Source organism: Macaca thibetana, chromosome 3, assembly GCF_024542745.1.
Source record: "Macaca thibetana thibetana isolate TM-01 chromosome 3, ASM2454274v1, whole genome shotgun sequence".
In the NCBI taxonomy this organism is placed as follows: domain Eukaryota; kingdom Metazoa; phylum Chordata; class Mammalia; order Primates; family Cercopithecidae; genus Macaca; species Macaca thibetana.
Genome location: NC_065580.1, coordinates 29,786,581 through 29,812,988, shown reverse-complemented (window position 1 = coordinate 29,812,988; position 26,408 = coordinate 29,786,581). Strand labels below are relative to the sequence as shown.

At 40.5% G+C, this 26,408-nt stretch overlaps 1 protein-coding gene across 7 annotated transcripts in view; it reads left to right on the top strand.

Moving 5' to 3' along the window:
* Positions 1-26,408, top strand: part of AHCYL2 (adenosylhomocysteinase like 2) — a 210,643-nt gene that overhangs the window by 144,239 nt on the left and 39,996 nt on the right. For 2 of the 7 annotated variants that reach the window (XM_050782526.1, XM_050782524.1), the window contains 3 exons: positions 14,017-14,128; positions 23,741-23,884; positions 24,307-24,407. In XM_050782526.1, the coding sequence (XP_050638483.1) occupies positions 14,017-14,128; positions 23,741-23,884; positions 24,307-24,407 (357 nt within the window). Of the gene's footprint in view, positions 1-1,493; positions 2,690-8,917; positions 10,011-14,016; positions 14,129-23,740; positions 23,885-24,306; positions 24,408-26,408 lie in introns of those variants that run through there. The other 5 variants (XM_050782528.1, XM_050782529.1, XM_050782530.1 and 2 more) reach the window with 5 other exon arrangements.

Below are 26,408 nucleotides of genomic sequence, written 5' to 3'. Positions count from 1 at the left end.
GCGCCTGTAGTCCCAGCTACGGGAGGCTGAGGCAGGAGAATGGTGTAAACCCAGGAGGCAGAGCTTGCAGTGAGCTGAGATCTGGCCACTGCACTCCAGCCTGGGCGACAGAGCGAGACTCCGTCTCAAAAAAAAAAAGCACAGATGAAATACACCATTGGCAATTTAGGCAACAGATGTGACTTCTCATTTTAAGAAGTTCTCTGGGTTAAAAAGAAGACCAGAGGACAATAACTAGAGGTTGCTAGGAGCTAAGACTTTATCAGAGTTGACACTCTGACTTCAGTGGGCCTTATCTTCCCTGCATCTCATCACCCTCTGTCCTGACATCGCTCAAATTGCCTCACTCCATAGCTCCTCTAAGACCACAGCTTCCTTTACGTCTACCCCTGCTGTTCTTATTTCGCCTGCTCTCCACCCTCCCTGTGATCCCTTGATACCTCTGAATGCACCCTGGTTCAACAGTCCCGGTTTTCACCTGCCTTTCTCTCCAGTCAAACCTCTGGCCATTCATTTGAATTCCGCCCTCTCTGGCATCTTACAGTACCTCTTCTGTAGATATTACCTTCCTCCCCTCCATTCCAAATCCAAAGGACCATCCTCTTAACTAGTGAGGACCCTACAGGGAAATGAACTGTGAACTCCGAACATCTGAGACAGGTCTCGGTTAATTTAGAAAGCTTATTTTGCCAAGGTTAGAGGATATGCACTCAAGACACAGCTTCAGGAGGTCCCAATGACATGTGCCCAAGGTGGTCAGAGCACAGTTTGGTTTTATACATTTTAGGGGGACAGGAGACATCAATCAACATATGTATGATGAACACTGGTTCAGTCTGGAAAGGCAAGACATCTGGAAGCAGGGAGGGGGCTTCCAGGTCATGGGCAGATAAGAGACAAATGGTTGCATTCTTTTGAGTTTCTGATTAGCCTCTTCAAAGGAGGCAATCAGATGTGCATTTATCTCAGTGAGCAGAGGGGCGATTTTGAATAGAATCGGAGGCAGGTTTGCCCTAAGCAGTTCCAGCTTGACTTTTCCCTTTGGCTTAGTGATTTTGGGGGCCCAAGATGTTTTCCTTTCACAGAACCTATAATCATAATTATAATATTGTCACTGTTAGCTGTGGAGAAACTATCCTCTTCAATGGGAATTAACACTGTAAAGAGTCCTGGTCCTCCGAGACGGGCGGATCACGAGGCCAGGAGATCGAGACCATCCTGGCTAACACAGTGAAACCCCGTCTCTACTAAAAAAATACAAAAAACTAGCCGGGCGAGGTGGCGGGCGCCTGTAGTCCCAGCTACTCGGGAGGCTGAGGCAGGAGAATGACGTAAACCCGGGAGGCGGAGCTTGCAGTAAGCTGAGATCCGGCCACTGTACTCCAGCCCGGGCGACAGAGTGAGACTCCGTCTCAAAAAAAAAAAAAGAGTCCTGGTCCTTAAAGGGACCAAAGCAGGCATATCTTGTTAGACTTCCTTCATGCCTGAAACCTGTGGTACTCTTACTGGATAATATACTCTAGGAATGAACTAAGCAGGTGAGATAGGCTAGCTTACCTTTTTTCTAGTTATGTCTTATTTCCAAACTTCTGAAGTGTGCAGCAAGGAGGCAGTTGGTATGGAGACATAAAGCAGAAACAACTTCGGAGGTCCTTTAAGGTGATAGTGTACAGGGCTACTGCACTGGCATCCTGTTTCTTCCTGAAACCAGACCTGTGTGTAAAATCCAGCGTTGGTTAGGGACTTTGAGGCAGCACTAGTCTTGGTTGGAAACCCTGGCTGTCCTCTAAACCTACACTGTGGGGGCTCCTGACTAGCCTCAGTGAAGCCACTTTGCAATCAGCACCTGTGTCTCTGTAGCTGAGAGCCCTGAGGCCTTCGTGTATGTAGCACAGGGAGCCAGCAGAGGGAGCTGTCGTCCCAGAACTTTCTTAGAGCTTCTAAGAAGTTCTGATTTTGAAAAAGATCTTCCTAGGCTCCATCCGAACTTCCCATGCAATAAGACACTAACTTGAGATATGTGACATTTTGCGGCCAGACCCCTGGTGTGAGCAGATGGGGAGCTTCTGCATAGCTGTTTAAACTTGAAAGCCCTAGGAGCTCTTGATTTCAAGGAAACGCCTGTTTACTGATACCAAATCAAGCAACTCTTGAGAAATGGGAGTGCCTTCCTTACCTCAGTCTTTATTGATCTTGGTATCCGCACCTCCAGTGACGTGTCCTGAAGGGTGGGAGAGAATTCCTAAGTGCCTCACACACAGGGAAAGAAGGAAGTCCAACTAATGCTGCAGAAAGTCCCCACTGGGGAGGTGCGGGTAGTGTTTGGGTAGTATTAAACAGTGAGTGCCCTGTGAGAAGAGAGGCACAGTGCCTGGGTGCAGCACTTTGCATCAGCCCTGATTCTGAAATCAGAAACAGAGGCTTTGAAGCCGGCCAGTAAGGGGTTGTCAGGCAGTTGACTAATGCTCTTGATTTGAATCGGGGGCTGCTGTGAAAAGGGATGCAGCTTCTCTAGCCACTGTGAACTGAATCTCACTAGGGTTGGGTCTGCTTTGGGGCACTCAGATAACCCCGGTATTTCCAAACCAGCTTTCCCTTTTGCTTCAGGACGTATCTTACCCAAGCCTGCACTATGGAGAAGTGGGACGGTAATGAGGGCACCTCAGCTTTTCACATGCCTGAGTGGATGGTGAGTTATCTGGTTGTTTTGTTTCTCCTTCTGTTTCTTGATAATGAGAGGCAACTATTTTTGCCGGGTGACAAGGATCACCTGTAAGAAGCTCCTACCAAGATCCGTGGTTGGAAAAAGTTATTACTGTAAGTTCTGATTAGTTCCTAGGTACTAGGTCACCGCTGTTTCTTAATTATCTGCGAAGCTGGGAAAGGTATGAGAGTTGCGTGGCCCCAGCTTGTTGCCTGGTTGTCTCTGGTGGGCGGGGGCTTTCCTCCGGCTGCTGGTATGATGTATGGGTTGTGTTTCCTGTGACTGTTTTGCACTTCTGTTTTCAACCTGATGCTTCATTTGTTTCTCTGGGGGTAAAGAAAAAGAACAATGATGAGAAAAAAACAAAAACAGAACTTACAGAAATGGTGCTCTCTCAAGTCTGAGAAGATTTCAAACATTTCTCCCCTCCCTGCCTGTATTTTTCCCTTCAGTCACAACATTTTCCTATTTTCCCCCCAGCTATCCTTTATATATATATTTCTCTAAGGCAGGAACTGTAGCCCTCTTGGTACAGTTCTTCAGACTACCATATTTGCCTGATCAGTAGTTTTACTATAATGATAATAAGGACTTATTTGTTCATAAGAACTAGCATATAAACCTATTATATTGGATTGAATTTCAACTTTTAATTTAAAAACAATAACCATCCTTATGTTTCTAAATAGTTTCTTCTAGATTTAGCCTGATTTCTTACAACCTATACAGGTTTATGTTTACAGGTTTGTGTTTCCCCACTATGGAAAACTAGTTAGACTCTCTAAAACATATTTCAGGTTCTTTTTAGTGTTTACAGAATTATGGATTTGAAGAAATAACTATTGATAATGAGATAGAATATATAGTAGGCCTAACAAAGGCCCCGCTGAGGAAATTACATTTCAACTCATTGTTACAACTATTGTTTATTGTTTTGGGGGAGGTTATTGCTGTTCTTAATGTTGTTTCAGAACATTATGTTCAGGTTTTTTTTTTTTTTTTTTTTTGAGATGGAGTCTGGCTTTGTTGTCCAGGCTGGAGTACAGTGGCAGGATCTCAGCTCACTGCAGCCTCCGCTTCCTGGGTTCAAGTGATTCTCTTGCCTCAGCCTCATGAGTAGCAGGGATTACAGGTGTACACCACCACACAGGATAATTTTTGTATTTTTGGTGGAGACGGGGTTTCACCATGTTGGCCAGGCTGGTCTTGAACTCCTGACCTTAGGTGATCCACTCAACTTGGCCTCCCAAAGTGCTGGGATTACAGGTGTGAGCCACCATGCCCAGCCTTGTGTTCAATTTTAAAACATTTTGTGGAAAGAAAACCTATCCATCTACAAGCTTATTCCAAGTAATGTAGTGTTTTAGAATTAATGGAAGGATTTATTTAATACTTCTGATTAGGTTGAGTTTTTTTGAATTTCTTGCTACTCACTAATAACAAGAAGGGGGGAAAAAGAAATTTGGTTTTCTTAGGGGAAGGGCCACGTTAAGGTATCAAACTTTAGTATTTCTATAAAGGAATATTACAGAAGAATTCTACTGAACATTAGTGTGCCAACTCAGAATCAATCAAAGTTTTACAGTAATTCTTATTTCTCTGTCATAGTCCTCACCGTCTTACAAGCTTAGCACATCCCCTTAAAGTTCAGTAGCAGCTCCTACTGAACTTTCACCCTATTTACCTTCTTTCTACTTATGTGAAAGGGAAAACTGCCCTAAAGGAGTTGGTGTGACCACTGCATAAGGGATATGATCTAAGGCTTCCCAACTTTTAGAAAACACTCTTTAAGAAAACACAGCTCTGTAGTGCTGTGTCTTGGTTGGTAATAAATAAATAAATAAATAAATAAATAAATAAATAAATAAATAAATACATTTGTGGCCGGGCGCAGTGGCTTACGCCTGTAATCTGAGGCGGACAGATCACAAGGGCAGTAGATTGAGACCATCCTGGTGAACACGGTGAAACCCTGTCTCTACTAAAAATACAAAAAATTAGTGGGGCATGGTGGCGAGTGCCTGTAGTCCCAGCTACTCGGGAGGCTGAGGCAGGAGAATGGCGTGAACCCGGGAGGCGGAGCTTGCAGTGAGCCGAAATCCTATCATCTCACTCCAGCCTGGGCGACAGAGCCAGACTCCGTCTCAAAACAAACAAACACACAAAATAATAATTTAGAAAAGCACAGCTCTGCTCTGTTTTAATAAAGTATTACTCTCAGGAATTTCTTGGCCACTCCGTCTCTTAAATAGCAGGAAAATACCTTTGCTCAGTATTTTGAACAGCAATAAAAAGGAATAGGGAGGGGCTAGTCTTCAATAACACAATTGTCTCATTTGCTAGCTTTTCCTTAGTAAAGACTTTTGAGGCTTTCTTTCAGATACCACGTAAGTCATTGACTCCTGACTTGGTCTGAAAGTACTTCATTTAGGCTGCTACTGATAGCCACTTAGCCAAGAAAGCTAACCTCTGAGCACCCTCCAGTGTATTGCCTATAGATTTCCAAACCTTGCTTGTGAAATGTTAAAGTGTCTTTTAATCCCTAAGAAAAAAACCCTTGCTCCAGCTCCCATGTTGGGCCAAAGTTTCAAGTTAAGGTTTTAACAAGTGTCTTACTCATGTTCCCATTTACATATTAGTGTAATGAAATTTCCACTGAAACTATCCCTGCCACCAAAAGAAATATGAGAAGCCTCTCAAATCTTCTTTCAGGAGAAAAATTTAGCAGAGAAGGTATATTACAACATCTCCCTTTTATTAAAAATCACCAGCAAAAAGGGACTTCATATCCCTCAGAGAATAGGACTCACACTACATATAACAGCTGACAGTACTCACATCTCTGATTCCCAGCAGGGAAATAAGCCAAGATGAAGCCTGAAGAACCCCAATCTCAAGAACTGACAAGGTAGACTTTCAAGGTTACGTTCCACCAATCACTGGAAAAATTCTCCTGGCGCCTCTGCTCCTCAGCTGTTTTCATGTGAAAGATTTTCTTAGCCTTGTTCAGACAGCTTTACTGCTGAAAGGTTGGGGAACACATCCTTTTAAAGATTGTCTTTATTAATGTGTTTTACTTCCCCTAAGAGATCTTTAGTCCCTTCTGGTACTAACCTCGACTAACATGCATGGAGATCAGCAATAACTTTTTCTATGTTTCTACATTTTAATATTTCCTCCTCCTCCCACTCCAGCTCTCTGTACTTTTCCATAGGAAATCTGGTTGATTGACTTTCTTGAGTACCCAGCCAGCTTGCTGCCCGATATTCTTGTGGCTAGAAGTAATCCTTTTCATAGGTAAAGAGTTAGTTCAAGCCACTGATTTGGCTTGGAAGAGAGAGGTGTTTTGAGGAATATCTGAACCATATCTACTTGGAAGTAGAGACAAAAACCTCCAAAGTATCTGATAAATGGTGGTAGAGGTAGCTTGACTATAACTCTAGGTCAGGATTGGTGCCTAAAACAGAAAGCCATTTGAAAAACTGATGAAAACTATGGGCTCTCTCCCCAGGATATTAAAAATACAAAATTTTGCATACTGTTGTAGGAGGTTCTAGACATCCATGTAATATAGGTTAAGAACATTTAATTTGAAAGAATAGAAATATTAATATTTTAGACTCGTATATCAATATGTAGTTTTCAAAACCCTCTCACATTATCTTATTATCTCAGCATACATTTTAGATAAGCAAAGTAGAAATGATTATCCCCATTTTAGAAATGATGACAGACCTTAGGAAGTAGAGACACAGATACATCCTTTGTAGTATTTATGTACTTGAAAAGGAATTGATTGGTTTCTCTTGGCCTGAACCTCTTTAGGATAAATAGATCTTCTATCCTCTCCATGAGTCCTGTTTTTCTTAATATGTTACCTATCTCTTCTTAAGAGCCTTAGGTTATGGAAATCAGAATTAGACCCACTTATCTTTAGACCCTGTTTTGGGTGTGAAGAAAGATCACCTCGGCTGGGCACAGTGGCTCATGCCTGTAATTGAAGCACTTTGGAGGGCCGAGGTGGACGGATCACCTGAGGTCAGGAGTTTGAGACCAGCCTGGCCAATATGGTGAAACCCCATCTCTACTAAAAAGTACAAAAAAAATTAACCGGGCGTGGTGGTATGCTTCTGTAATCCCAGCTACTCAGGAGGCTGAGGCAGGAGAATCACTTGAACCCCTATAGGTGGAGGTTGCAGTGAGCCGAGATGGCACCATTGCACTCCAGCCTGGGAGACAAGAGGGATACTTCCATCTCAAAAAAAAAAAAGAAAGAAAAGAAAGGATCACTTCATTGTATTCTCTGACCTTTCAAATAACCTTTACTTTTCTGCCTGTGAACGTGCCTCCATTGTTATAGCCATGATAGGATAGAATGGCTGATTAAGAAGAGTCAAGAGAATCAGGGCTGCTTTACTCACACTTGGAGAAAGTGTTAGAGCAGTGGTTCTCAAAGTGTGGTCTTCAGACCAGTAGCATCAGCATCTCCAGGGGAGTTACTCAAAACACAAAATCTTCAACCAGAGAATTGGAAGCTGAAAAAAAAATTTTTTTTTTTTTAATTACAAAATACAAAATCTTGGGCCCTCTCCAGACCTTATAATTCTAAAACTCTGGTGGTTAAGATCCAGCAATGTGCTTTAATAAGCTCTCCAGGTGATTTTGATACAGCTAAAATTTTAGAATTACTGTATTCTATAAAAACTTGTTGACTGGGCACAGTGGCTCACGCATGTAATCCCAGCAAACCAAGGTGTGTGGATCACGAGGTCAGGAGATCGAGACCAGCCTGGCTAACAAGGTGAAACCCTGTCTCTACTAAAAAAAAAAAAATACAAAAAATTAGCCGGGCATGGTGGCACGCACCTGTAGTCCCAGCTACTGGGGAGTCTGAGGCAGGAGAATCACTTGAACCTGGGAGATGGAGGTTGCAGTGAGCTGAGATTATGCCACTGCACTCCAGCCTGGGTGACAGAGCGAGACTCAGTCTCAAAAAAAACCAAAACAAACAAACAAAACTTGTTAAGTGGTAAGGCTTTTCCTGTCAATCTCCTAAAATGTCTTCTGGTTATATTTGGTATAGAAATGCCAGTCCTTCTGGCTCAAGTTATCTGACTTCAGTCATTGGACGAAGGAGTTCCTTTTTACCTGAGTGAGGGAAAGGGGAACCAGCTTAGTACAAGTGGACTGAGGTGAACATTCTTGTTAGGAGGAGCAGAAGTTTAGAGATTCATCAAGCAAGCAAGTGATCTGTCTCACTTTGTGAAATTATGAGTAAGAGATCAGAATTGCTGTGGGTGATGGTGAACATTCGTATTTGAGTTCAATTAATTTCTGTTTCCATTTCTGGTAGTGGCATTGGGCAAAGTTGCCACTTAAAGAGCTGTTAGAGTTCTAATTCTTACATAATTAGGTGTTTTAAGTTGTGACTTGATCAGGGCCCCAAGATTATCCAGGATGATGTCATTTCTAAGATGTAATCTGATACGAAAATGAATTTAAAGAGTAATTTTAAATTAAGTAAATTTAAAGATAAAAGGAATGATTTGGGACTAGTACACCTGGGACTAGGACCTTTGGTCTTCTGACTTATATTATAAGGCATGGTATAGTAGATAGAGCTTTGGCTTTAGCATAAACACAGGCTCAGATTCCAGTCCCATCACTTACTTGCTGTGAGACCTTGGACAAATCATTTGTTCTCTCAGAGTTACACTTTCCCACTTTGTCAAGTGAGAATAATACTGCCTACTTCGTAAGGTTCTTGTACAAATTAATAGAAGTAACATATACATAGAACTGTGAATATAGGCACTTACCGAACTTTTCTCTTCCAGAGATGTCAGTAAGCAGTATGCAATATGACCTCGCTCTAAATAAAGATTATCCTTAAAAAAGAATCTGCTGGCTGGGTGTGGTGGCTCACGCCTGTAATCCCAGCACTTTGGGAGGCCGAGGCAGGTGGATCACCTGAGGTCTGGAGTTCAAGACCAGCTGACTAAAATGGTGAAACCCCATCTCTACTAAAAATACAAAAATGTAGCCAGCGTGGTGGCACATGCCTGTAATCCGAGCTACTTGGGAGGCTGAGGTAGGAGAATCACTTGGACCCGGAAGGTGGAGGTTACAGTGAGCCGAGATCGCGTCATTGCACTCCAGCCTGGGCAAAAAGAGCAAAACTCCGTTTCAAAAAAAAAAAAAAAAATAGAATCTGCCATTTTATGTCCTTTCTTATGCTCAACAAGCAGTCTTTTTTTTTTTTTTTTAAGGAAGAATTCACATCACTTTCCCCCAATCTATGTAGCAGACAGTTGAGTGTAGCTTTCTTCTTCACTATGTCTCTTTCAGAAATCAGCAAATAAAGAATGTGATTCTTTGTCCTTTTGCTTGAATATTTGGCATGTAATAAGATTGTTGTGATTCTGGGGACTGAGGAGATAAGAAACTTCCCTTTGTAGTCTTACCTTCCATGAACACACATTTTGTGAAAAGAGCAAACTCGGTCACCCTATGCCAAATCAGCAACAATCTTGAGCTGGGCCTAGAAACCAAATGTCAAACCTGTATAAAAGATGCACAATTCAGAGGAAAGCAGTGAACTGGAAAAATTGATTTCCTTGGTGACAGAGCTGAAATCAGTGTCCCCAGTCTGGCTAATCCAAGGACATAGAGTATAGGGTAGGGCCTGCCTGAGTACTTGGCACCATTAATTTTTTTTTCTTACTCTTTTAATAAAGTCTCTCATTGTTTTAGTGGCTCCGTGGTTAATTTTTTTCTAATGAGACTAGGTTAACTAAAATCATCTGACATGGAAAAGGAGGAGGTAAGGTTGAAAAGGAACCTAATTAGCAAGTTAATTATAGCAAGCAAAAAAGTGCAGTGGTTATATAAATAAGCTATTGTTATGCGCATGCAAGTTGGGCCTTGTCAGGGGACTTGCCAAGGTTTAGAGGTCAGAGGATCCATGTAATTAGGTGTTTAGGAAAAAAATAAATAAAAGCAAAACAGCCACCAGAAGTAGGAATGGCTGATGAGCCACTAACAGAAATGCCTTATTAAACTGGGGCTGTACTGCTGAAGGGGTTATTGGAGCTGCTTCAGGGATTCCAAGGAAGAGTAGTCCCCCACTCCCCAGCCCCAAAAGCTGGCTGGAACCAGAGCCAACAGAATTGCTGATGAGGAAAGTTTAAAGGCCTGATCACAAGGGTCCCTGGACCACAGAGGTGGCAGTGGGGCTGGTAATGTCACTATGCTGGGCAGCAAGAAGAAATACATTGTTAATGGCAACTCTGGGATTAAGGCCCAGGTGAGGCTAAGCTCTTATTTACCAGTCTTGCCGCTGCTATAGCCATTATTGTAAAAAGCCAGCTGCTTATACTCTTTTTCCCCTCCTTTCCTGCTTTCATCCGTCCCTCTGGCATAAGGTGAACTACCCCTCTTTTAACAGTCTCTTTTCCTCCTTTGCCTTAATGCCTGTTGGAATTAGGCAGTTCTCTCTCATATGGAAAAGGAGGATTTCTTTAAAAGATCCTGATTCCAGACAAGGTAGGAAAGTTAGGGTTATAATCTACTAAGGTACCACAATTGGGGTGGGCAGATTACAAAACCAATCCATTACAAAGTGGACTGTTGAGTGAAGAATATATTGGTGTTTAATTATTGAGAGGAGGTAGACACCAGGGAGCCACTTAATTCATGTTCTAGTTGTCAGAGAAAGATACTTGTTTCCCGGGGAAAATTGTATAACTTATATTTAAGTGGTTAATCTTGCTCTAATATTTTTCTGTCTTAAAGAAACTTGACTTCAGTGTCTAACCAATAAGCAAGGTTTTAGAACCCTATGTTCTAAGTGGATAAAGCCTTGCACAACCTAGTCTTCTTTAGTCCTAAAAGATAGCATGAACTTGTCCCAGGAAGGAGGGATTACTGTAAATAGAAAACACTATAGAGAAGACAGCTCAGCTCAGAGAAACTGGTTTGAGATGATAATGCAGCTAGATAGCTACGTGGTTTATTCACCCTGATCCTACAATCTAGGGAATAAGAGTGACTGGCCCCCTCTAGTGGTGTGTGTACATGGTGTGTGTGCATATGCACCCACATGTGCATGTACGCAGGTGTGAGGTTGTGTTGAGCATCTGAAACAGGGTTTATTCTTCTTTAAAGGGGACACTGGAAAAGTTAGTGACTCAGGGTGACCTTTGAAAAGTTCCATTATTATTCCTTTTCCTAGATGGGCTTCTAAAAAAGAATAAAGACATGTGACTGTTTTTGCAGCCTGACTGCTATCCACCTCCCAGCTTTCCACCTTTCCTCTTCTTCTTAGCTCTTTTTGCCCTTAAAAATCATTTTAACTTTAGACTTTGTTTATGTTTACCATATTTACTGAATATTCAACCAAGTATAGAAGTGAAGATAGAATAGGCTACTTCAGATATATTGATTCAGCACTTGATTGAGTGCCTAGGATTTGTGCCTGAGGATATAAGGGTGAACGAGAATCACAGCTTCTCCCTTTATGAGCCTATAGTTTATAGGGAATACAGGTAAGTAGACAGATAGTTACATTTAGTGTGGTAAGTGCTGTGCTAGGAGAAATGCAATACATGAAAGTTCATGTACGTCCCATGGGAGTACATGGAAAGGCACTTTATCTTTTTGGAATAAGTTGTTAGTTGAGCAAAATAATCATCTTTGTCATTTTTTTTGTTTGTATATGAAGAGCTTCTTATCTGATGAGTTTTCCTATTGCTGAAAACAATTTGCAAGCCCTAAAGCACTTTGCAGGCTTTATTTGTTGTTATGGCTATGAAAAGACTATGAATCCCCCTAAAAGGCAATGTGAAGCTAATTCAATTTGGCATTGGTCCCCTTGTCACAATACTCAAGTGACTCATTAGTTACCTCTAACTGTGGGAAGTGGAGCCATCAGTTCCTCCTTTCATTCTGGTGTACTATATGTTCTGCCCATCAAGGAACCATCTTTTTGTCATTAAAGGTAGAGTCACTTGTCAGATCTTTGATCATTTTCATTAGACCTTCCTCTGTGCCACCTTGGATTCAGAATAGGCAATTATACAAACAGAGAAAACGAAAAAGTTATTAATTGAATAAATTATATGAGCTTTTTTTCCCCCAAACAAGTATAGTTTATAAATGACCTTTGATTTGTAGAGTATTATAAAGTATCAGCTGGAACCTCCAACAATAGGAGAAAGATAAAATTGTAAGAAAATCATTATCAAATAATCATCAAAAATGCAACCTCCAGAGTGTGATATGAGGTTTATACATATACAGTCAAGTAATCTGCTCCTTCTACATCTATTATAGTTAATGATCAATCTTACTGCTTTTAGGTATTTTATAACATCAAGTATTAAAAAATAAATATTTACTTACTAGCCAGGCGCGGTGGCTCACGCCTGTAATCCCAGCACTTTGGGAGGCCGAGGCGGGCAGATCACAAGGTCAAGAGATTGAGACCATCCTGGCTAACGTGGTGAAACCCCGTCTCTACTAAAAATACACAAATTAGCTGGGCGTGGTGGCACACACCTGTAATCCCAGCTACTCGGGAGGCTGAGGCAGGAGAATCGCTTGAACCCGGGAGGCGGAAGTTGCAGTGAGCCAAGATCACGCCACTGTACTCCAGCCTGACTACAGAGTGAGACTCCATCTAAAAAAAAAACAATTTACTTACTAGTACTGGAAAGCTAACTAGTATATTTTAGAAAAGCTTTAACGAATTAGTGTGGCTACCTGCAGGAGTTACGAGAGCATTGAACTGTGGGGGTCGGGTAGGGAGTGGATTTATTGAATTTTCTGCTATGTTTCAATTTACATGCATTGTCTCATTGAACCCTCTCTAAAACCTGTGAGGTAAGTACTTTTATCTCTGTTGTATTTATGGAAAAATGAGACTCACTAAAGCATCTTGAGCAACATCACACAGTTAATGAGTGGCATAGCCAGAATTTAAATGCAATTTCAGAATGTTCATTCTTAATGAAAAGCCTTTTTAAAAATTATTAAATCATACCATTTCCTGATATTCTTGAAACCTGAATGCAAGTCATTTTGCCTTCCTGTACCTTGCAATTTTCTCATTTAGATATATGGAGCTTACAAATATAATAATCTCAAATATTCTTTCCTGTACCTTGCAATTTTCTCATCTAGATATATGCAGCTTACAAATACGATAATCTCAAATATTCTTTCCAGTTTTACTTTTCAGTGAAACTGTAGAAAATATTTCTGAATATGACTCAACTTTCTAAAAATTTAAGCAGAATATCCCATTCTCTATTTGTGGGGAGTGGGGTGTCACAATTTTATTGTAAAAAGCATATAGTCCAAGAGTGGGCCAGGCACACTGGCTCATGCCTATAATCCCAGCACTTTGGGAGGCCGAGGTGGGTGGATCACTTGAGGTCAGGAGTTCGAGACCAGCCTGGCCAACATGGTGAAACCCCGTCTCTACTAAAAATACAAAAATTAGCAGGGCATGGTGGTGTGTGCCTGTAATCCTAACTACCAAGAGGCTGAGGCATGAGAATCACTTGAACCCGGGAGGTGGAGGTTGCAGTGAGCCAAGATTGTGCCACCGCACTGCAGCCTGGGTGACAGAGTAAAAGTCCATCTCAAAAAAAAAAGAGCGTATCAAAGATTTAAATTTGATTAGAAACATAGTAGGAAAAGAATGAGACATCGCCAGACACAGTGACACATGCTTGTAGTCCCTGCTATGTGAGAGGATGAGGTGAGAGGATTGCTTGAACCCAGGAGTTCAAGGCCAGCCTGGGCAATATGGAAAAACCCCATCTCGGCCAGGCGCGGTGGCTCATGCCTGTAATCCCAGCACTTTGGGAGGCAGAGGCGAGCGGATCACTTGAGGTCAGGAATTCGAGACCAGCCTGGCCAACATGGTGAAACCCCATCTCTTCTAAAAATACAAAAATTAGCCGGGCGTGGTGGCGGGCACCTGTAGTCCCAGCTACTCGGGAGGCTGAGGCAAGAGAATCGCTTGAACCTGGGAAGTGGAGCTTGCAGTGAGCCGAGATCGTGCCACTGCACTCCAGCTTGGGCGACAGAGCGAGACTCCATCTCAAAAAAAATAAAAATAAAAAATAATAAAAAAATAATAAAAGAATTAAAAAGTATTCTTCTCTTCAAAGAGTCTTAACATTCCAAACGTAGGTTGATACAATCAGATCAACTGTTAGGTGAAAGCCTATAATACAAGCCTTGAATTGCTGTCTCAAAATGGAGGTTCTTTTTCTCCATATAACTAGGTTTCTTTTTCTTAGCAGATCCAGTTTGCTGACCAGAAGCAAGAATTCAACAAACGTCCCACCAAAATTGGACGTCGCTCTCTGTCTCGTTCCATTTCTCAGTCATCTACTGACAGCTACAGCTCAGGTGAGTACTGAGCTGCTGTGGACCCAGCTGTTGAGGCTAATAAGTATGATCTCAATGGGCCCTCCTGTCTATCCAAGGCTAATTAAGCATGACCAAGACTGTGCTTTGAATAAAAAATACTCTGAGTTAAAATTTAGACTAAAATTCTGGGTGGAATCTTTGGATTCCTCTTGGCAGTTCAGATTGGAGCTTAATAGAGGCCTCCGCTTCCAATAGAGGCAGAAGAGGGTGATTAAGGAAATTGAATTCTTTAATCTACTCAGAAGGGTGGGAATATGTCATTGATGACCTTTCCTGAACAGTGTGTGTATATATTTGTGGGGTTTTTTTTTTTTTTTAATCCTTCGAAAATAAAAAAGTTCTTCATCCCTCCATCTGGTACTTGCAAATTAACAGGGAAACCTCAATTGCCCCAAGAAATAAGGAAGACACTGCAGCTAGTTCAAGCAAGTGAGCCCTTTGCCTTCTCCCCTAAGCCGTGACATTGGACTTCTTGTTACTCCTCCCATCCTTTGCACTGGCATTAATTCAAATACATGTGCCCTGGGACTGAGTTATCATTTAATGCCAGGTAAGCTGTTACTGTGTAGGACCCCTTCAAGGCATTGGCCATTTGTGCTAAATGCTGCCTAGTATGAGTCTGATTCAATAAGGAGTTAGTTTATTTTGCTCTTGTGTTGGGATGTGGTAGGGAACTGAGTGCTTGCCCTAGTTACCTCTTCACATTATAAATAGTAATATTCATTAGAAAATTTTTATCATGACCTGAAATTTTATTTATTCTTCATACAAATAGGAAAGTAATATTTGTTATATAAAGTTGAAGAACAGTTGTTTGGGAAGCTAGCTTTTAGGCGGGGTAGATTATATACTTTTTACATTTCTCTTTTTACTTTCTCCCCACAGTAACAGTGAATGATGTAAAGCATATGACATCACTTCCTATGGATTTTTATCTAAAGATACAGAATCTTGTACTACCTTTTTTCGGGGGTAGCACAGGATTTGAGACAGGGTCTCACTCTGTCACCCAGGCTGGAGTGCAAGTGGCATGGTCATAGCTCACTGCAGCCTTGACCTCATGGACTGAAGTCTACTGAGTATCTGAGACCACAGGCGCCCACCACCATGCCTGCCTAAATTTAAAATTTAAAATTATTTGTAGAAATGGAATCTTGCCATGTTGCCCGGGCTGGTCTCGAACTTCTGGACTCAAATGATTCTCCTCAGCCTCCCCAAATTCTGGGATTACAGGTGTGAGCCACTGCGCCTAGCCGGGAAACCTATCTTATTCTACTGAAATAAGCAGTGTTGAAAATTCACGAACTGTTTAATGTAACTCTGGAAACCATAATAATTGTGAAAAATGTGAATTGTAAAATAGTTTGTAACATTTTAAGCTGTGGGTTTCTGCATGTAATCTAAAGATTGATACTAAGTAATAATAATAATGTCAAATTTTAACTCCAGCTTAGTCTCTCCCCTACACACTAGATATACATATCCAACTATATTCCTGCAGAGGAAACCAATACCTGCCTTCCCACCCAACCCCCATAGTCAGGAAGTGTACTTTAAAAAATATCTATTTACCTGGAAGAGAGTAATGATGCCCTTGGTTTCTAAGTGAGCACATAGTGACTTGGCATAGCTCGTTGGTAAATGATATGGACTGGTATCGTCCTGGTAAACTTGGACCTTTTAGATTAAACTATATGAAATTACCATTTTTTTAAGTCAAAAATTGCCAACCTAATGTATCTATTTAATGATATTAAGTTCAGGTGCAGGAAGTCAAAACATCCTGGAGAAGAAAAAGAACTTAAAGATCTCATTCGGCTTCCCACTAATTGCTGACCTCTTTGGGAGCATTTTAAATCATAGGATGCTACTTACTATACATAGTTATTTATCTCCTGATAAGTTCTTATATAATCCCTGGAATTTAAAGATTTTATTTAAAATTTGCTGGTTTTGTTTGCCTGATTTGGGGGTATCCCACTGTCCTGGTTACCCTCATCTGGACATATTTCAGATTAGGTATCATTTTAAAAATATTATGCCTATCAACATAATATTCTCAATGGTCTGAACTAATCTACAGGAAGTGTTCCGTAAACTCAGTGCTTTTAAAATGAAACCCAGGCCAGGTGCGGTGGCTCACGCCTGTAATCCCAGCACTTTGGGAGGCCGAGGCGGGTGGATCACGAGGTCAAGGGATCGAGACCATCCTGGCTAACACGGTGAAACTCCGTCTCTACTAAAAATACAAAAAATTAGCTGGGCGTGGTGGTGGGTGCCTGTAGTCCCTGCTGCTCTGGAGGCTGAGGCAGGAGAATGGCGTGAACCCGGGAGGTGGAGCTGGCAGTGAGCCAAGATCGCACCACTGCCCTCTAACCTGGACCTGGAGGACAGAGCGAGACTCCGTCTCAAATAAATAAATAAATAAATAAAATGAAACCCAGACTGTTTGTTTCTTTAGCAGCTGCATCACATGCACTGTTGCTTTGTTTTGTTTTTTGTTTTTTTCTTTTTCTTTTCCCCTTTGAGTGAATGGTTGTCAAGCCCTTTTAAACAAACTCTGACTAGAAATGCCTACCACCTTGATTATTGGACTAGGAGTTAGGAGAGACATAGTTTCTAATCTTTGATCCATGTTTCATTTGTTGTGTGATGCTGGAAAACTTGCACCTGGCATCTTCATAACTCAGACAATGGAAAGTTATATACAATGATAGAAAAAAAGCTTCATGTGCATCGAATGAAAGCCAAGAGTAATGGAACTGACTCACAGCTTTCTAAATAATGACAAGACATATATGCAAATGTGTGTCAATAAGAACTTGGGACCCATTTTCAGCATACAGTATAATGGGTATACATTATTTAAATTATGTATAAAATTAAAAGTCATTTCTATGTATAAAAATTAAAAGTTATTTAAATTCAGCATACATTTAAATGACTAGGCTGGGCACAGTGGCTCATGCCTGTAATTCCAGCACTTTGGAAGGCCGAGACAGGCAGATCACCTGAGGTCAGGTGTTCAAGACCAGCCTTGCCAACATGGTGAAACCTTGTCTCCACAAAAAATATAAAAATTAGCTAGGCGTGGTGGCACACGCCTGTAATCCCAGCTACTCCGGAGTCTGAGGCATGAGAATCGCTTGAACCCAGGAGACAGAGGTTGCAGTGAGCTGAGATTGTGCCACTGCACTCCAGCCTGGGCAACAGAGTGAGACTCCATCTAAAAAAAAAATTTTTTTTTTTTTAAATAATAATTTAGGCTGGGCGCGGTGGCTTATGCCTGTAATTCCAGCACTTCGGGAGGCCGAGGCGGGTGAATCACCTGAGGCCAGGAGTTCGAGACCAGCCTGACCAACATGGAGAAACCCCGTCCCTACTAAACATACAAAAATTCGCCGGGCATGGTGGCACTTGCCTGTAATCCCAGCTGCTCAGGAGGCTGAGGCAGGAGAATTGCTTGAACCCGGGAGACAGAGATTGCGGTGAGCTGAGACTGTGCCATTGCACTCCAGCCTGGGCAACAAGAGTGAAACTCCGTCACAAAAAAAATTAATAATAATTTAAATGACTATAGAAATTAAACTGGAAAGCCCCAAAGACTGCCTCTTCCCTTCTCAGTTTATAGTTTCTCCCTAGATGAACTCATTTATCTCATAGGTTTAAATACCGTGTATTGGTGTTTGATTCTCAAATTTTATCCCAGCTTAAATCTCTCTCCTGTATATTAGATTCATGTATACAACTGCCTGCTAAGTCCTTTCACTTGAATGTTTTATAGGTATCTCTTTTTATTTTATTCTTTTTTTTTTTTTTTTAAGAGACAGTGTCTTGCTTTGTTGTCCAGACTGGAGTATAGTGGCACAGTCATGGCTCACTATAGCCTCAAACTCTTGGGCTCAGCCAATCCTCCCACCTCAGCCTCCCTGGTAACTAGGACAACAGATGTGTACCACCACATCCAGCTAATTTTTGAAAATTTTTTTGTAGAGATGGGGGGGTCTCACTTTGTTGCCTAGGCTGGTTTCAAACTCCTGGCCTCAAGCAATCCTCCTGCCAAAGTGCTGGGATTACAGGCATGAGCCATGGCACCCAGCCCATAGACATCTCAAACCTCCCATGTATTAAAAACTGAGCTCCTCAGTTCCAACCTTACCCATCTTCAGTCTATTCTCAACACTACAGCCAAATGTATTCTTTTAAAATAAGTCATGCCATATCATTTCACTGCCTAAAACCTTCCAGTGGCTTCCCAATCTCACTCTTAGGTAAAGCCTAAAGTTCTTACAATGGCCTACATTTCTGTTCACCTCTCTACTTCCCTAAACCTCCCCACTCCCCGAGATGTTCATTTCACTCTGGCCTTGCTAGCCTCCTGCTGTTATTTTGAAACATGCCAAGCACTCTCCTGCTTCAAGACCTTTGTACCTGTTCCCTCTGCCTGGAATGCTCTTTTTCCAGATACATGCATGGCTGGCTACCTTACCACCTCCAGTTCTTCACCAAAAATCATCAACTTCTCACTGAATCCTATCCTGGCTACTCTTTTAAATTGTACCCAACATGGTGACTATAGTTAATAACAATGTGTTGTATTCTAGAAAATTGCTAGGACAACAGATTTTAAGTGTTCTCACCACAAAGAAATGATAGGGATATGAGGTAATGCATATGTTAATTATCTCTGTTGAGCCATTCCACAATGTGTACATATCTCGAAACGTCATGTTATACACATAAATATGTACAATTTTGTCAATTAAAAATTCATTAGAAATAAATACTATACAGAACTCCACCCAACATTCTCTATCAAATTTTCCTCTATTTTTCTTCATGGCACTTATCATATAACATATATATGTTACTAATATGTTTTGGTCTTTTCCCTTCTACTTAAATGCAGGATCCATGAGAACAGAGATTTTTTTTTTCTTTTTTTTTTCTGTTTTACATTGCTGTATTCCCAGCACTTAGAACTGTTTGACACATAAGAGGTACTCAATAAATACATATTGGTGAAAGGTGTTCAGAGACATTATACTTTTATACCCTTGTTGAGGTCTCTAATATACTCAGTGTGTGTGAACAACAAAAGCAGGTTTATGAGATTTCAAAAAAAGATACTTTCCTGTCCAAAGTGCTTGTTTTGCTGAAGATACTCAGAGGCTTACATAGGCTGTAGCCTCCTCTCCCTTCCTAGGGATCCTAGTACTAAGTTTTGCCATGCTTTCATTTAGAATCCTCTACCAGCTTTTCTCAACCAGGGATCCTCATCTGAATCACAGAACACAGAAAATGATTTTATAGACTTTCTTAATTTTCCAAAAGATGATACATGACTAGTACCTTTCCAGATGTGTGGAAGAGAAGTTAATTCATTATGTACAATGAATGCTTCAAGGCATTAGGACTTAATTCTAGCAGAACTCAGGTTGAACAACGCTGCATTAATCCCTGGAACTATTTTATAAGAAGCAAACTTCTAAAAAGCTCTTCCCCTAAGGAAAAAAACCTCATAAAAACAAATGAACAGAAGAGACTTTTTTTTTAATCAGACCATTCTCAGTGATATATTTCTGAATAAGCTGTCTTTGCAGTGAGTTACTTGGTTAAGAATGAAGAGAGAAGACAGGAGTCCCTTCTTCACAATTGGTTCTTTTTTCCCCCAAACTCTACAATTCTTATAAAGTTTGAGATATTTTCAGATTTTTCTGAACAACAAAGTTTTGTTTGTTTGTATTTGAGATGCTAACATAGCTTTTTACATTCATCAGTGAAGTCTGCTATAACCAGACACACAGGTCCCTACTGTTACTTCCATTACCAAATGAATAGGTTAGTAGGTCCCTACTGTTACTTCCATTACCAAATGAATAGGTTAGGCCCAAGAGGAGTTGCCTGACATAAAATAGTCTAATAGGACTAATTCAGTCAGGGTTCTGACTGCTGCTTCTCCTAGCAGTAGCCCACAGTATCCCAGCTGCTGAGAGGTAAAGCTTGAGCCTTAAAACGTGTATACATGTTCTGTGAGATAGATTGTGGATTCTTGATTCATCATGTTGTATTCTGATTTTGGAAAATAATGAAACAAGATAACATCCCATAGTACAGTTATACTGTACTTCGTACTCCTTTTCTACATAGAAACGGAACCCTTCTGGTTATCATCTCATTGATTCATAAGACTTTTCTGGTGGTAGTTGGGGGAAAGAGCATGAGGAAAGAGGGAATCTGTTACAGTTTACAGTTAGATAAATTGAAAATTGGTCACTTAACCACTTAGGGTTGAAGCTAGAGCTAGGATTTCAGGACTATTTTAGTAGGTTATTGGTTGTTCTCGCTTATTTAAACTATGACTCTGGGCTTTAGAGTATGCTGGCAATTACAAATATTTTAGAAACTCTGTTCAAGTGTGTTTGTGCGTATGTGCTGGGTTTCTCTAAATTTTCCTAGGAACAATCCTTAATGCTATCTCAACTGTCATCATGAGTTTGTTACTCTGTGGCAGAAATGAGTATGGATTCAAAGAATAAATGAGTAAATGTCACTAATTCAGCAATAACCTTTCCACTGTGTTTGCAGAACTAGTAATACATTCTCTTGGTCTGGATCTGTCAGCCATGTCGTATCTGCATAGTAGGACAATCTAGACAACTGATATTTTTGGTTCTTACCTGATAGCAGGTCCGTATAAGGAGTTCTTTGAGGCCGGGCATGGTGGCTCAAGCCTCTAATCCTAGCACTTTGGGAGGTCAAAGTGGGTGGATCACCTGAGGTCAGGAGTTCAAGACCAGCCTGCCAGCATGGCGAAACCCGTCTCTACTAAAAATGCAAAAATTAGCCGGGCACAGTGGCAGGCGCCTGTAATCCCGGCTACTAGGGAGGCTGAGGCAGGAGAATTGTTTGAACCCAGGAGGCGGAGGTTGCAGTGAGCCGAGATCGTGCCACTGTGCTCCAGCCTGAGTGACAGAGTAAGACCTTCTGTCTTCAAAAAAAAAAAAAGGCTCTTGGAAAATAAATACATTCTGGCTCAAAGAAAAACATTGGTTGAATTAACTGTAACTACTTGACTACTGTTAAGAAAGTAAAATACTTTTTTTTCCAGCTTTTAGAATAGGGAAGTGGTATAAAGATTTTTTTTTTTTCTTTGAGTCGGGGGGAAAAATGGTGAAGCCGGAAATTGGAATGCTTCCCTTAAGGGGAAGTTTTCAAATTTTGTTTTGCTTTTTTGTTTTCTTCTGACTCATTCTTAGAAACTAAAGAGGCATAGGGAGGGGGATCTCTTCTGGGTAGAGTTAGGACTCCAGTCTCAACCTCTCAAATCACTGCCAGCCAACCACCTGCTGCTTGGGTAGATTAGTAGGAGATGATGGAGGTATAAAAAAAGAGAAACTGCTAAATGATAATGTATGTATGTCATTCTTTTCCCATTCAAAATCCTAAAGCTGAGTAAGAACCCTTAAAGATGTTATATCTGGAACTGAATTTAAAATATGTGCAGAAGTGGGTAATATCAGGTATCATTTATTGAGTGCTTAATTACTGTATGCCAAGCATTGCACTAAGCACTTTACATATATTATCTTACTTAATCTGCTCAACCACTTGACTCTGACAAGTCATGTTCTCCTATTATATAGTCTTATGACATCCTGATTTCTGCTTTACAGCACACATTACAACTGTTTTTTTTTTTTAAGCTCTAAATAACTAATTTTGTAACTAGTTATTTCTTCTTTGACTCACTGACTTGACTGAAAACTCCATGAAGGTAAGGACCATCTATATCTGTCCTATATTTCCAGCACCTAGACTATGTCTAGCACACAATAGATGCATAATTAAAATTTGAATAAACAACCGAGTGTGTGAATGACTGAATACGTGAGTAAATTAACAACTCTTTCAAATGGATCAGCTCCGCTTTATACACCCAGAAACAGAGACTGAGACTCAAATCAAAGACTGACTCCAGAACACATGACCAATATATTTGAATGGCCATTGGGAAGCATAAAAGTCATCATGACTCTGAAAAAGGATTTGAGATTTCAGGATATTCTGAATATGAACACTTTCTTCAAAAGTAATTTTCCCATAAATCTGGATCAGGGTTAGGGATGGCTATTTTTTTCTCTCTCAGGTGGTAGAAGCATGGTTCCCCTAAGCCTCTAGTTTATTAGGTATTTCTGAATATTGATTAGTAAAACAGATGACTTCCCGGAAAGCTGTTTCTGGGTTCTGTTGCCAAAAGTACTTTGAGCTTTCACTCACCCTAGGAGAGAGAACACAAACTTTTTGTACAGATTAGCTCCTTTCAAGAACAAAAGTCTCTTTGGGGATTTACTAATTCCCTCACCTCCCCTGGTGCCCATGTTCATTCCTGTTGCCTCGTGTTAGGACTTTGCTCCAGCTCCATGAGAGATTCTCAAGCCCCTCCTGCCCAAATGGTTTGTAGTGCCATGCCTGATTAACTGGGCAAGGTCAGACTTGCCTTTTACAGCCCTCCCAGAGATAGACCGTTTGCTAAGAAATCTCAGAAATGCCTTAATTCTCTGGATATAAGTAGATCAGAGTATCATAGACTGTAGGCACTCTGAGCTTTCACAGTTTTCTACCCTTAAAAGTGATGGCAGTACTTTACTCCATTGAGAGATACAAACCTTTTTCTAGAGAGTGTTTCTTAACCCCCCAAAAAACTTGGAGGTTAAGAACTATCTTCAGAAATTCAAATGCAAATCAGGGAAGGACGCTGCTTCAAATAATCTAGCAAGTGGTTAGTAACTACAGAATCCTGTGAAGACTAAAAAGACCCCAGCTAAGCATGTGAATAGCAGTAGCAAGCAGCTGCCTGTTAGCCACGATAAAAAGTTTTGGACCTTTCACACTCTAGTGTATGTTGCTAAATGGATTAGTTATCAGAGCATTTTAGTGTACCAAAGAGGATTTATTCACTTCTTTGGGAGTCTAAAATGCCTAACGCGGGACCCACTGAGGCCAGCAAGAAGGGAGAGCACATTGAATACTTCATTGTTAATGTCTAATTAGGTCTGCAGGCACAATTCAGCCTCATCAGAGTCCGTCTTAAAAAAGAAAGCTCTGTTATGTCAGACAAATACTTTTTGTGTGGTTCTTAATTACTTTCCCATGGATTCCTTATTTTCTAGGTCTTATCTGTTCAGTAATTGTACTAAAACACAAATTATATCTAATATTTAAGCAGCACACAGAGCAGAGTAGCTAGAATCCCAAAAATCCACAGGTTAATGACCATGATCTTGCATTAGGAACTTTCACCTAATGCTACCGTGGTGTAACCTTCCCTTTTTGCATATTCAAGGACCTCTGTGTGTTCTGAAGATGAAGTTAACCCTAATTTCAAGTTAAGGCTATCCAGGAAGAATGTCTTTGGCAATCTCTTTCAGCTTCCCTCTTCTGGTCTGTGTATAGCATGTAGTTGCTTACCAGAGGTAAAAAATTTATATGGCGTTAGGTGGCTAGAGAAGCCTCAGTTCGCTCTGTGGTTTGGAATTTTAGAGGAAGCATTTTTTTATTCCCTGAGCGTTTTTTATTCTGTCATTCCAGCGGCTTCATATACAGATAGCTCTGATGATGAGACATCCCCCAGGGACAAGCAGCAAAAGAACTCTAAGGGAAGCAGTGACTTCTGTGTTAAGAACATCAAACAGGCAGAGTTTGGACGAAGAGAAATTGAAATTGCTGAACAAGGTAAAGAAAACAAGCACCTTTTCCTTCTTAACCTGCCTGTGTCTTTTTGTCTGTATTAATCCCTTTTTATGTCTGGGGTCTGGTGAAATTTCTATGTGATAAGAATACTTATAACAAAAGAAATATGAGTTCAGAAAACACTGGGGAAATCTGGCAAGTCTAGAAGGAACCCTATATTTGGAAAAAAAAAAAAAAAAGGGAGAGAGACTGGATAAGGACAGGAATATAGAGAATCAGAACCCTGGAACCTCTGAAAGCCCTTTATAAAGGAAAATTCAGGTTTAATGTCTTGATCCCTGGAGAAACCTAATCTAACCTGATCAGGGGAAGGATCTTAACTTAAGAAAATAAGTTTTTCTGTTTGTTCTTTTATCTTTTATTCCCTCTTCTTTAATATTGCTGTATTTATTGGGGCTTTTCAGAAATGCCTGCATTGATGGCTTTGAGGAAGAGAGCTCAAGGAGAAAAGCCTTTGGCTGGAGCCAAAATCGTGGGTTGCACACACATCACTGCTCAGACTGCTGTGAGTTCTTTTCTTTTCTCCTTTTAATAACAATAGTTAATAATAGCCACGAGCTACCGAAAGCTTACAAGATGCCAAGCACCGAGTTAAGAGCTTAACAAGTATTAGCTCATTAATCCTTATAATGGCCATATAAAGGAGGTATTCTTGTTTCCATTTTATAAACGAAGAAGCTGAGGCTCAGAGGGCCTAAAATATTTGTTTACGGTTATACAGCTAGAAATCACAGAGTCAAGATTTTAACTTCAATATATAGTAGTCCTCCTGCTTTGTCTGTGGGGGATAAGTTTCAAGACCCCTAGTGGACACCTGAAACTTCAGGCAGTACTGAACCCTATATATATTATGTTTTTTCCTGTACATATATACCTATGATCAAATTAAATTTATGCAATTGGCCCTCCATATCCACCAGTTCTGCTTCCTGAGGATTTGACCAACTGCAGATCAAAAATATTCAGAAAATAAAATAATACAGCAATAAAAAATAACAGATAAGAAATATAACAACTATTTACATAGCATTTACACTGTATTAGGTATTATAAATAACCTAGCGATGCTTTAAAATATACAGAAGGATGTGCACAGATTATATGCAAACATTACATCATTTTATTTTATTTTATTTTTATTTTTTTTTGAGACGGAGTCTCGCTCTGTCACCCAGGCTGGAGTGCAGTGGCCGGATCTCGGCTCACTGCAAGCTCCGCCTCCCGCGTTCACACCATTCTCCTGCCTCAGCCTCCTGAGTAGCTGGGACTACAGGCGCCCGCCACCTCGCCCAGATAGTTTTTTTTTTTTTGTATTTTTTAGTAGAAACGGGGTTTCACCGTGTTAGCCAGGACGGTCTCGATCTCCTGACCTCGTGATCCGCCCGTCTCGGCCTCCCAAAGTGCTGGGATTACAGGCTTAAGCCACCGCGCCCAGCCCATTACATCATTTTATATAAGGGACTTGAGCATCCTCAGATTTTGGTATCCATGGGAGTCCTGGAATCAATTCCCTGAGGATACTGAGAGACAGCTATAAATTCAACGCAGTAAGAAATGAACAACAATAACTCAAAATAAAAGAGAGCAATTGTAACAATAGACTGTAATAAAAGTTATGTCACATAAAGGAATTTATCACAGTACATAGCAGAAAGTCCAAAGGGAAGGCAGACTTCAGATGCAGGATCTCAGGGTTCCAGCTTCACCTCTCTGATTCTCTTGGAGCTGCCTCCTCAGTATGCTTACTTCACCCTCAAGCTGATAGCAAGATGCTTACAGCTATTCTAGTCATCACAAACTGACATGAAAAAGAAGAGGGACCATTTCTTCCTCGCTCAAGAGAAGTCCCTGCAGGATACTCCATCATGTCTCATTGGGCAGAACTGGATCACGTGCCTGTGCTCCATCAGTCCTAGCAAGGGGCTTGGAATTACCATGATTTGCTTACACCAGTGATTCCTACCTTACTCTCATCAGTTTTAATGTCCCCTTTTTATTAAAAAACTTTTTTTTTTGCAGTGTCCCTGAATTATCCTGAAGTGAAATTCAGATATAACATGTCTAGGTACATATAATCTTTAAAAAAAATCAATATAAAATCTTAACTGAAATATGAAGGAGGAAAAAAAGAAAGTATAATACTTAAAATAATGTGTATTTCAATATGTAAATACTCGAGGACAACTATAGTAGAACAATCAGATATTTGTACTATTTCACAGTATTATTTGAAATAGTATTATTTGAAGACAGAAAGAAATGTGTTATTGATTCCAGAGCATCAGAGCAGCATTGCCATGATTTTCTGAAATAGTAAACAACTTTTTGTAAACTTCTGAACAACAAGAACAACAAAAAGTATGAGTTTTCTCTTCATTTATATAGCTGTTACATTCCTGGAAAAACTATTGTTTTGTATTAAAACTACAAAACTACTTTTTGCTAATTTGTAAAGTGGAATTAGATTTGAGTACTCAGATAATTGTAGATAGGTTTTTCACCCATG